The sequence below is a fragment of the Neolamprologus brichardi genome, chromosome 12 (assembly GCF_056152115.1).
Source record: "Neolamprologus brichardi isolate AB-2024 chromosome 12, ASM5615211v1, whole genome shotgun sequence".
In the NCBI taxonomy this organism is placed as follows: Eukaryota; Metazoa; Chordata; class Actinopteri; order Cichliformes; family Cichlidae; genus Neolamprologus; species Neolamprologus brichardi.
The window spans coordinates 33,135,188-33,146,556 of NC_142115.1; the positions used below are offsets into that span (position 1 = coordinate 33,135,188).

The window sequence follows — 11,369 nt, forward strand, 5'->3', positions numbered from 1 at the left end:
GCTTGGCAGAGCAACAGAAACATTGTCTTCCTGTCTGAATTTTAGTTTTGTAATTTCTAAGTAATTTTTAACTTTTGCCTTTAAGTTTACATCCAGTACAGTCTAAGTTTGCATTGGTTTCCAGAGTGAATTCAGTAATTTCAGTTGTTAGTTAAAAATATTGATAGTCTCAGCTAAACTATAGTGTTTTAAATGAACTAAACTAGTTATTTGTTGATGGAAATGTTGAACAGAACCTCAGAAAAAATTACCAAATAACCACAATACCTTGTAAAGGTACAACACTCAGTCAATATAAACATCCCAATTTCACTAGTGTGTTGTCTGTTGACTAAAACTATAACTAATATAATTTATTATATTTTTCTTTTGATTTTAGTTTTGCAACTACACCATAGTAAAACTCAAATAGATACAAATAGATTTTAATGGTAAAGATACAGATACAGACCACTGAGCTATGACATTATAATATGTTACAAACATTGTATTTCTTTGCCATTTTCCTGCCATTCTTAAGTGAGGTTTGTTTCATTGTCAGTCAGAAAATGAGCAAACATCTTTGACTTGTCAGTCGCTCAAAGTAAAATAATTCAATAGATATCTAAATCTGAAGGTTGCCTTTTTCAGCTATATCAATACTATCCTGAATTAATCACAACAAGCCCTCTGTTTTCAACTCTGATCATTTGTGTTTTCCAGATCTACGATTCAGAGGGAACGTTACAGCACTTTATCGATGGTAATGATCCCAGTAAATCCAGCTGGATGAGGTATATTCGCTGTGCGAGACACTGTGGGGAGCAGAACATGATGGTTGTACAGTACAGGTAGGAGAAGGTCTTCTTTTCTCACATTTTATGTGTTTATTATCCACACTGTATACTTGCACACAAACAATTCACAATGTTACTTCTACAGTGGTTTGTTTGCATTGAGTCACTTAAAACAAAGGCAAGTTGTCCTGACTGGTTCCATGTAAAATTTGATTTGGCTATGAACACGCCCGATTGTTTAATTGCCTGGCAGTGGGCTCTAGCAGTGTATGCAAACTAAACATGTAAGAAGTAGCATTAACAATGCATAAAGTAAATTACACTCCAATTTATCATCTCACAAGGTAAGTAATCTCTTGGAAATAATTTGCGCAACGCTTTAACATGTGCAGTGGAGTAATGTGAAATAGCAACTTCTTTAGCATGCTAGCAAGGAAATGTTCACATATGGTGAAGGAACAATAAGCTAATTTCATGCTAGGTTTGATAAAACAAGCAAGTTCAACATATGCAGCCTCCACCAACCTTTAAAAAAAACACTTCAAGAAACACTTTGTTGACCTTATGTGTTGAAGTAAACAAGCTTTGCTAAACACACCACTTTGAGTTTTCCTTTCCTTTTTTTTAAAAACAGATTTCTTAATTATGTTGGAGGGCTAGTTTTTTAGCTCATGAAATGCTATAGCCTCACAGGACAAGCACGTTATAAATTTTATAGAGCATACTCATTGCCTTATATGCAACTACCTCGACAATGATAGATAGAGGTTTTCTTGTACAATAAGTAGTTGTATTTTTCATATATTCTGTAAAATATGCTGTTAATGTTCACACAGTTGTCAAGTTTTAAAAGCAGGAATTATAATAATCTATAATGAAGTCTTTTCAGATTGAGATATCAGTACTTTTACTAAAGGAAGAGATAAAAATATCTTCTCAACCACCAGTCGCTGTTAGCTAGAAAAATCACAGAGATTACTAGAGCATTAGTTATTTTTTCTTTAGTTACAAAAAATAATAATGATAACATTTCTTCAACTAGGCCAAGAGTAGCATTATACCGGAGAGAAACTTGAAATAATGGCACCACAAAATGGCATGTTTTAGACTCATTTATTTGTGGTGTGGTTTGAGTGATTGAGTTAGTTTGTTTGGTCTTTGACTTTGCCAGCTTTTCTGTAAAGTAACTGTATGCCACTGCAACACAGTTTTTAAAAGTATCTTACTAAGAATGAAGACTAGTTTATTCATCTGAAATCAGAAGGGTTTGCAGTGCAGTTGCAGTGGCATAAAATTGTATCCAGGTAAGGCAGTAAGCCACATACTACTTCATGTGCCACATTTTATTAGAGTTGTAAAATGTGCTGTCATGATATGGCAATCGTGTTAGTGTGCACATTGTACCTTGGGGGTTTGTAGAGGAAGATAGATAGAATGTGCATAGATAGAAGAGCTATGCACATAGATGTACCCTTAGACACCTACTCTGTTCAAAAACTGTCTAAAAAATTCTCCCATGAAACATGCTATGTCCAGATAAACAGATTGAACTTCCTGGCATCTCCTTACCCGGATGATTGAGTATGCATCACATTACTTGAAATTTTGTAGTGAGAAGGTCCTACTATAGTCAAGTCTTATCACTTGGTAGCCATGTTGGTAATGGCATCAGGCATTTATTTTGGACAGTCATTTTAAAACCCCATGTCCAAGTGAACGAGGAACAAACTAGAACTTCAGGGGTTGGACATAAAAACTACATGTAAAGGATAAATGGTTTTAATCTCACAAAAACAGCTCCCAATGTTTGGTATCTTAATTGGCAAAAATATTGGTATTACATTGATAAGTCATGGGGCAACACTAAAGTAAATATCTGAAAACATTTCATAAAATACTACAACTTTCTTCTTCTTTAGATTTACGCACATGTTCCGGATCCACTTGTTTCTTTCTTCCTCGTGTGTTTTCTGTAGCTCGTACATTTGTTTTTGGTCTTGAATAAATGGCTTGAGCTCATTCATTTCTTTTTCTTGTCTCTTCTTTAGTTGGTCAAAGTCATTCTTATACGCCTTGTTCTGGCACAGTTGTTGAATCATGTAGCTACTGTATTCCTGTTGGTTTAGCTTCATATTCTCAATTTCCCTTTCACACTCTGCTACTGCAGCTTTTAAGTCAGTGGTGTATCTCTGTCTAAATTCATTGAACTCCTCTGCTTGCTTTCTGGCTTCCTCTTGACTTTTTCCCCTCATTTCCTCGACTTGCTTTTGTAGGTTTTGTTGCAGTTCTCTCCATTCTTTTTTCTCTTGTTCTTCTCGAAGTTGATCTTCTTTTTTTCGGAGGTCATGTTCTGTTTTTTCCTGCTCATATTCTTCACAGAGTTTTTTAGATTGTGTTTGCTCCTCCGATCTCTGTTGGCATCCTCTAAGATGTGTTTCCTGCCACTGTTGTTGTACTTTCCTCCAAGCCTCTCTTGCTTTTTCATTTTCTTTTGAACTCTGTACCCATATTTGACCCTTAATTGTCTTTTTTAATGATCCAGACTTAATTTCCTTCTCTTTTTCTTCCCATTGCTTTTGCTGAATTTCATACCTCTGTTTCCTTTCCCTTTCCTTTTGGGCCCTTTCCTCATCCACCCTTTTTTTCTCCTCCTCTCTCTTAATGAATTCCTTTTTTTCTTCTAATGCTTTTTCTGTTAAAGCTCTTACCTGTTCAGTTTTTTGCCTCATCTCTTTGATTTCCTCTTCATGTTGTCTTTGGAGGTCCCTCTTATATCTCTGCATTTCTTCTTCCTTCTCCTTCATAATCTTATCCATTTCCTTCTGAATTGTTGCCTTTGCCTCTTTGAACATCTCTGAGGTGTAATAGCCACCGCCATTTTTCCTTACTCTTGACTCAATCTTGGTCAGCAGCTCACTTACTTGAAAACGGCTCTGATCATTGTTATCTAAGACATGGTATTGTCCTCCACAATCAGTTAACAGTTTTTTGACAAAGTCTTCACTGTTTTCGTTGAGGTAACTTTCAATTGTTTGGTTTTTAAGATCATCTCCTCTGGTAAATATGACAATGATGAAGTCATTGCAATTCTTGCCAAAAATGTTTTTAATGAGCTCCACAGTTTGTTTTTCTTCCTCTGTAAAGTGACCAATCGGCAAGACGAGTAAGAACACATGAGGTCCAGGAGCCACCATTGTGATGCATTTGACAAGTTCCTGTTTAACTTCATCACTGGATAGAGCTGTGTCAAATAAACCAGGCGTGTCAACCACGATGACAGGATGCCCTTCAATTTCCGCTGTTTGTTTTTGGCAGAGCCTGGTCACTGATTTCATACTGGCCTTCGAATGAAAGCACTTTTTGCCCAAAATAGTGTTTGCAGTGGCACTCTTTCCACTTCCAGTTTTCCCAATCATCACAATCCTGAGTTGATCCAGGCTCTGTGATGTGTGAGGAGCCTCTTCCAGTTGTGATGTACATTCTGCACTGTTGTGCATACAAGATTTTGCAATGGTTTCCTTTTTGAAACTTTTGGAAACCATTTTTATCTCTTCCACAGCATCCAGTAGCTGGGGGATCTGCTGTCTGTTGTTGACGTTGAGGACAAGATATCGGACACTAAAGCTCCGACAGAGGTCTTCGATCTCTTTGTTTCTTTTTAAAAAGTTAACAACATCTGGGTGTGTAGGATTGGTCTCCACAGTAAAAAGAATTATTGTAAAGTCTTTGACTTGAGAGCTTAGTATATTTTTGATGGTCTCCAACTCGCCCTTGTCTTCATCGGTAAGGGGATCCAAAGGTAGCACCAGGATAAAAGCATGGACACCCTCAGGATCACAGAGAGAAACGCTCTTGAAGGCTTCCCTCATCGCTTCTTCCCGAGATTTTCCAAATAGAACCGGTAGCTCCACCATTGAAATCAGTCGACCATAAACTTCTGCCTGATGTTTAACATACTCTAATGAATTCAACTTTCTTTCTCCCAGGATGGCATTAGCAGTTGAAGTTTTTCCAACTCCAAATCTCCCACACAGTACCAAGTTTAAAGAAGGTTTTACATTTAAACTTTGAGGCTCTTTCACAACAACTTGAGGTCTTTCACACAGTTTCAAATTTGAAAGAGGTTTCATATTTGGAGACTCTGGTTCTTCTATATCAACTTGAGGTTTCTCACACAGTTTCAGATTCAAAAGAGGTTTCATATTTGGAGATTCTGGTTCTTCCATACCAGCTCGAGGTCTCCCACTCATTCCTAAATTCAAAGGAAGTTTTGGTTTTGGATGCTCAGGTTCTTCAACAACAAAGCTCCCACATGCTACTGAGTTTAAAGGTTTTAGATGTGGCCTTTGAGGTTGTTCAACACCAACTTGAGGTCTCTTACTTAGTCCTAAATTCACAAGAGATTTTGGTTTTGGATGCTCAGGTTCCTCCATCCCAACAACAGATCTCTCACACAGTGCTGAATTAAGTGGAAGCCTTGATTTTGGACTTTCAAGGGCTTCAGTTGGATCAGGGTTGTCAGAAAAATTTAGATGTCCGCCCCTGTTTTCAGTCACAATTTGATTCATCATTTCCATCATGGTTTCCTGATCAAAGTCAAGACACTCTTTTTTGTCAGAGTTTAAGTTATGCAGTCTTTGTCCACTCTCTTGAATAATTTGTTCTACTGCAGTATTCTTTTCTTCATCCTTTTGTGTTATGATGACCATTGAGTATTTAAGCGCATGTGGACCAAACAAACTCAAGATGAACTTCAGCCTTTGTCTGTTTTCCTCTGTGAAATCTGAAGGCTTCACTAACAGGAGGAAAACATTTGGCCCAGGGGGGACACGGGCCACACACATCTTCATCTCGTGTCTGACTTTTTCCACAGGAACACTGAAGATGTCGGAGGTTTTCACTACGGTTATGGGTATTTTCCTCCACTGTCCTTGGGCAATAGATTTCTTGGATATTGTTATATCACGAGAATCCTTTTTCCCTGTGATCAAGTTGCTTAAAGTTATCTTTTCAAATTGACTTTTTCCAAATATCACAATCCTGAATTCAGATGCTGTTGAAGACACAAGAGACATTAAATAATTAAATATTGCATTGATTCAGTTTTCTTTTCTTTTATATTTTTTATGACTTTGAGTTATTGCAAATTTTAACAGTTTTTCACTGAATTACACTTTTCATATTCCCACTACATCACTATCTGACAAATATTCAAAATCGTATGCGTTACTAAAATTCTTAGATGCCAAACTCAAGTATCATACATTCCTACATTTACTTAAAGCATATTGCCATATGCATTTATTTAATAAAGCGAAGTTTGTACATTTTTTTTGCACACTTACCAGTTCCATATGCTGATGCTGCCATAATGTTATTTTGTTTCAGCAGCAAAATATGTAGTTACCTGAAAACAAATGTGTAGAGTAAATGATGATGTGTAAAGGAAGATTTTAGGTTTAATTCTAAAATTAAACCAAAAAAACCCCTAATATTTCATTTCTATGTTAGTGTTTTTCTTTTCGATGTACCTTTTTGGCTTATAGATTAGAAAAAAAGTCTCAACGTAGTAGAAATAGGAAAATTGAGTAAATTACAGTATCCAGGCATATTATTGTAAAGTTGACTGGCAGAAAGGGTGTGGTAGGAAAAGGTGCATACGCAACAGGGATGACTGACCTTTGGTGGCTTTCTGGCTAGCTGAATGTCTGTGACATTCAGTAGCACCTTATTGTTTTAATACAAAATAGGGGGGGGGGGGGATAGACTGCACCTATACTACATTTGAAGTCTGCACCTTTGATACAAGTTGAATGGAGACTCTGTGAGGACTCATCTTGCTGCTATGTCATCTTAAATTCATCAACTCTAAAGGTAAGGGTGATCAAATCACACAAAATTTACAATTTTCTGACTATGTAATCTATTTTGATGCTAAATGTCTAATACCAATCTTTGAGATGATTTGAGCGAGTACACCCAGCTTGTGGTTTTCTCCTGACCATGCCCAATGAAGTCCAACTGGGGAAGCAGTGACTCAGTACAATGCCCCCCAAATGCCTCATTGCTTCAAGCCAACATGGCAAGATGAGCAGAGAAAAGATAGAAATGTAAATCCCATTCTCTAGCTGAGACCACATCTTCTTTTAGGTTTGATGCCATTTCTAGTAGATAATGCTAGGTAGCGTGAGTGCGAATTGAGGATGCGGTTTGGGTCCTATTTTCTACTGTTTGTACATCGTGACCTTTGTAAAAAAAATTCCAGCTTGTGATACTATTGGACTTTTCTTATTCAGACTCATTACAAAATGATTATTTTATCTTATTTTGTTACATTTATAATGCTGCATTTAAGTAAAATTGAGTGGATGAGACATTGGAGAGCTCAGCCTCTTTGACACAGGCCACTCTTGAACCAGAGACTGTGTCCGAAGCATCTTTCGAGAGCAAAGGAGAAAAAGAACTAGATTGTTGCTCTGAGATCTACTGGTTCATATGAAAGTACAATTTGCATTTAACTTCAAATTTAAGGCCTTAGAATATGTAAGAAGTGGGAATTATAGCCATTTTCATACATAGTCCCCCATTTCCAGAGGCTCAAACAGTTTCCTGGTCAGATGAGACTTGTTCTCTCATTATTTTGTAACAAATGATGCAAATAAAACCCTCCATATGATAAGGTTGAAAAACAAAAATAATCCCTTTTAGAAAGCTAGCAAAAATGTAAAGAATGACCAAATTGATTGCCGGGGAGAAGGCGGCTCAATCAAACTGGCCCCTCCACTGTATCAAAGTATAAGAAAAAATCCTGATATTTAAAATTATGTCAGTTTGTCCATTTAATTTTGAGCCTCTGAAAATGAGGGACTATATTTAAAAACAACAACAAAACTCTGCTGTAATTCACAAACTGCAGATGCAATACTCTTAGTTAAACTCCTCAAATTAAAGCTGAAAGTCTGCATTTCAATCACATTTTCAGAATCATCAGAATCCTTTATTAATCCCTAAGGAAATGATGTGTGTTACAGTTGCTCCAAGACAGTAACAGTATCAGACTAAACTAATTAAATAATACAATATGTTAATAGTTTACAAATTTAAGAAATTGCACTAATATATACAAATTGCTCAATTATAAATATCAAGAATATTGACAAAGAATTTTACAGACGTGAGACTATTACAGTGGTGAATATATATGGTTGACATTTGACTCTAACCTGTGAACTTTGTCATTTGCTATTTGCTATTTTACTCTAGAGCGTGTGCAAAAAGGGTGTAAATATTACAGTGTTTACAGTGTATTAGATGGAGGAGTTGTACAGGAAGATGTCCATGGGCAGGATTTCCTGTGTCGTTCAGTGGTGCTTTTTGGTAATCTCATTTTGACTGTTTCACTTAAAATGAATTGTGGTGGTGTATAGAGGCAAAAATACAAGAAAGTCTAAACGTCACTGTAGTTGTAGAATTTTGAAACCTAGAAACATCTTGGGATTTATACATAAAAATAGAAATGTTACACCTTATTCATCTGTTATACTTGCTGTTTGATCATAAAATCCCCAAACTCAAAACATTTTTTTCTAAATAAGTCTCCAATATTTGATAGATGATTCAAAACAAACTTTTCCTTTCGCTTCTTCTTAGTCAGACACACTTAAATAGGAGGATTGGTTTTGGAGGATTATTTTTTATTCTTTGTATTTATTGTTTTCTGGTTGATTGTCTATTTGGTATATGTTTTAAAAATACTGAATTGAAAGTTTTAATAGCCTACTTATACTTTCTTCTCATACGTGTTTGTTAATGAAAATCTACAGCACTTCAGTATTTCTTAGCCTAATGTTCTGCAATGTCTTATGCACTGAATCCCTTAATATTCTTGATAAGTTTAGTCATACTGTACAAACACTGAATTTGCTTACTATATTAATAAATTTTCTTTGTTTTTTATTTGTTTATTTACTCACCAGTTGTATGTGTCAATCTTCCTCAGGGTTCTTAAATGTTAAAAACAAGCCACACAAAAAACTAATCACTTTTTTCGGAATCAAAAGGTAGAACTTTGTTAAGGCAGGAATTTCCAAAGTAAAAGAAAAAACCTCAGTCCCGACTGCTGTTACCAGTCCCTTATTCCTGTGCTGTCAACTAGTTTTGGTTGAAGTGGAAATGAAACCATGTCTGTGCAAAACCCTGCCCTTTAGATATTCCAAGAAGGTTGTCTAAGGTCAACTAATTTAAGTGTGGGTCTTTTAATGATCTTGGAAGATAAAATAAGTAAATAAAAAAATCTTTCATTAAATAATATAGGTTAGGGCTGTTCGATATGACAATATATGTTGGATGATGATATAAAAACATCTATCATTTCATATTATACGCTATTGTTTGTTTCGTGGTGTCGCAAAATAAGCTGTTTACAGCAATATTTTTTTGTCGTTTTGATGGTCACTGTAATGGTTATATTAATTTCTTAAAGTTCTCTCTTTCTCCTAGATTTAAAATAACCACACTACGGACAGACAAGCGACTGACATTTGCAGAACTGAAAACTCAGTTTCAGTTTAGTTTCAGTTCTCAGCTTTCCTTTAATTCTTTGTTGAAAGTTGCGCAGTAGTAACACTTAATGATAAAACATTGAAATGGCCTGAGATGTTATTAGCTAGTTTTTCATATATTTGTGGGTACTGAAGTTTCATTCAAACGCTTAACTATGCTTATTAATGTTTTGGGGCATATTAAGTTAGATTTATTGTTCCATGATAAAGCAGTCATCAATGAATGGTGAGCATTCATTCATATCAATGACCAATGAATGATTTACTCACACTACTATCTCTTTACAGACTAACCTCATACATGCAACATGTTTTAATGCCTTTTACAATCCCACGGGCAGCAAAAAAAAGCTTTGCAGTATAATACAATATAGTATCTTCTCAAAATAACAAACACATCAGAACCAAAGAAAAGGGTATTTGAATGAAAAAATGTTATTGCTTTTTGCTGTAAAAATACAGTTATAAAAATGTACTGAAATATTTACATAAGATTAATGATCCATGCTTTTACTTTGCAGCTAACATTTTCTGCATTATGTCTTTGAGAGTATGTCCCTTTCTGAAAAAGCTGACAGACCTTTTTGGAACAAGCTTATCTAAAATTTAGTATTTGCACGCAAAAGCTTGATTAAAACTAATTAATACACTTATGGGATTAGATAAAAGAATGAGTATATTGTACCAAAACAATGAAGTCTTACTGTATTTGTTATTTGAATGCTTTAAAACCAAAAGCTATCAAAGTTAACTCAAACTATGCTGCTGTTGTGACATTCAGGTAAAAGAGCCCGTCTCATAAAATGGTGCAAGCCTTAGCTTCTTCAGCTTTCTGTGCATATTCTTTTATCCAGTCATTGATTTGTTTATCATGTTCAAGCTGTAGTTGGTTGATATCTTCTTCATTTGGCTCGCCCTCATTTTCTATAGAAAGATTGTAATTGAGCTCATCCACTTCTTGTTCTTGTTTTTTCTTCAGTCTCTCAAAGTCTCTCTTGTAGTCTCTCTCTTGTTGTTTTTGCTTCATGTCTTCGATCTCACTGTCATGCTTGATTTTCTGTCACCTACACTGTAGAGGGTGATTTTGCCTCTAAACAGAAAAATGAGTAGGGAAGGGGTTAAAGTGGATTCAGCAGGTGGAGGAACCTTAAATTGGTTGTAATGGCTCAGTGTGGGGAAAAGAATCACAACTCACAATAACACTGCCGCTTGCTCTCGCTGCATGGCCGCCAGCTCCTTCCCTGGCTGGCCTGGTTCTTGGTCTGCTGTGCCCCCCCTCCTGGGTTTTGGCACCACTGCAATAATCACACGGCAGACCGATCCACAATTCAATGCTTTTCAGCATTCTTTATTACTACACATGGTTGCTGTTCACAAACACACATGGCTGCAGCTTTTCAGCCGAACACATACCAACAACAACTATGACAGTCAGGAAGAGCTTTTTATGCCGGCAAGGCATGATTGCCGATGCCGTCGTGTGTGTCCATCTCCACTGGAGCGGCACCGCAGACCACGCCCTGCCACAGCTTGTGTTCTGTATGTTTGCCTTAGCTAGTCTTAGCTGATGTACCGCAACTGCAACTTATGGACAGCTGCAGTCGTTCCGGTGCTGTGGCAAAGAACAAACAAACAGACAAATTCCGGCCCACTTTAAACCCTGACTTTGGCACATGTCATCTCTTTTTATGCAACATCCCCTGGCGATTGATGCGCAAAAAGGATTTCCTTCCCTGTATTACTGGTAGGGCTGTTCGATATAACGATATATATCGGATGACGATATAGAAACATCTATTGTTTCATTTTACGCTATCGCTTGTTTGGTGTTGCAAAATAAACTGTTTACGGCAATATTTTTTCATGGTTTTGATGGTCACTGTAGTGGCTATATTAATTTCTTAAAGTTCTCTCTTTCTCTTATATTTAATATAACCACACTATGGACGGAAAAGCGCCTGTTTTTATGCGTTGTCGTTAGCAACAACGACGGCAACAGCATCGCGTGTCCGCTTGTTTATGTTCCATATAA

The 11,369-nt window shown here is 36.4% G+C and overlaps 1 protein-coding gene and 1 pseudogene across 2 annotated transcripts in view; one reads left to right on the forward strand and one right to left on the reverse strand.

The window, feature by feature from the left end:
- prdm6 (PR domain containing 6) overlaps nt 1-11,369 on the forward strand; it is a 133,489-nt gene that overhangs the window by 38,088 nt on the left and 84,032 nt on the right. The window contains exon 5 of the mRNA XM_087848783.1: nt 703-830. Coding sequence (XP_087704909.1) covers nt 703-830 — 128 coding nt within the window. The remainder of the gene's footprint in view (nt 1-702; nt 831-11,369) is intronic.
- LOC102795013 (GTPase IMAP family member 8-like) lies at nt 2,604-6,146 on the reverse strand (annotated as a pseudogene). Its single transcript, XR_015719821.1, has 3 exons — nt 6,122-6,146; nt 5,266-5,829; nt 2,604-4,851 (listed from the first exon to the last, which is right to left on the reverse strand). The product of XR_015719821.1 is annotated as a GTPase IMAP family member 8-like (transcript).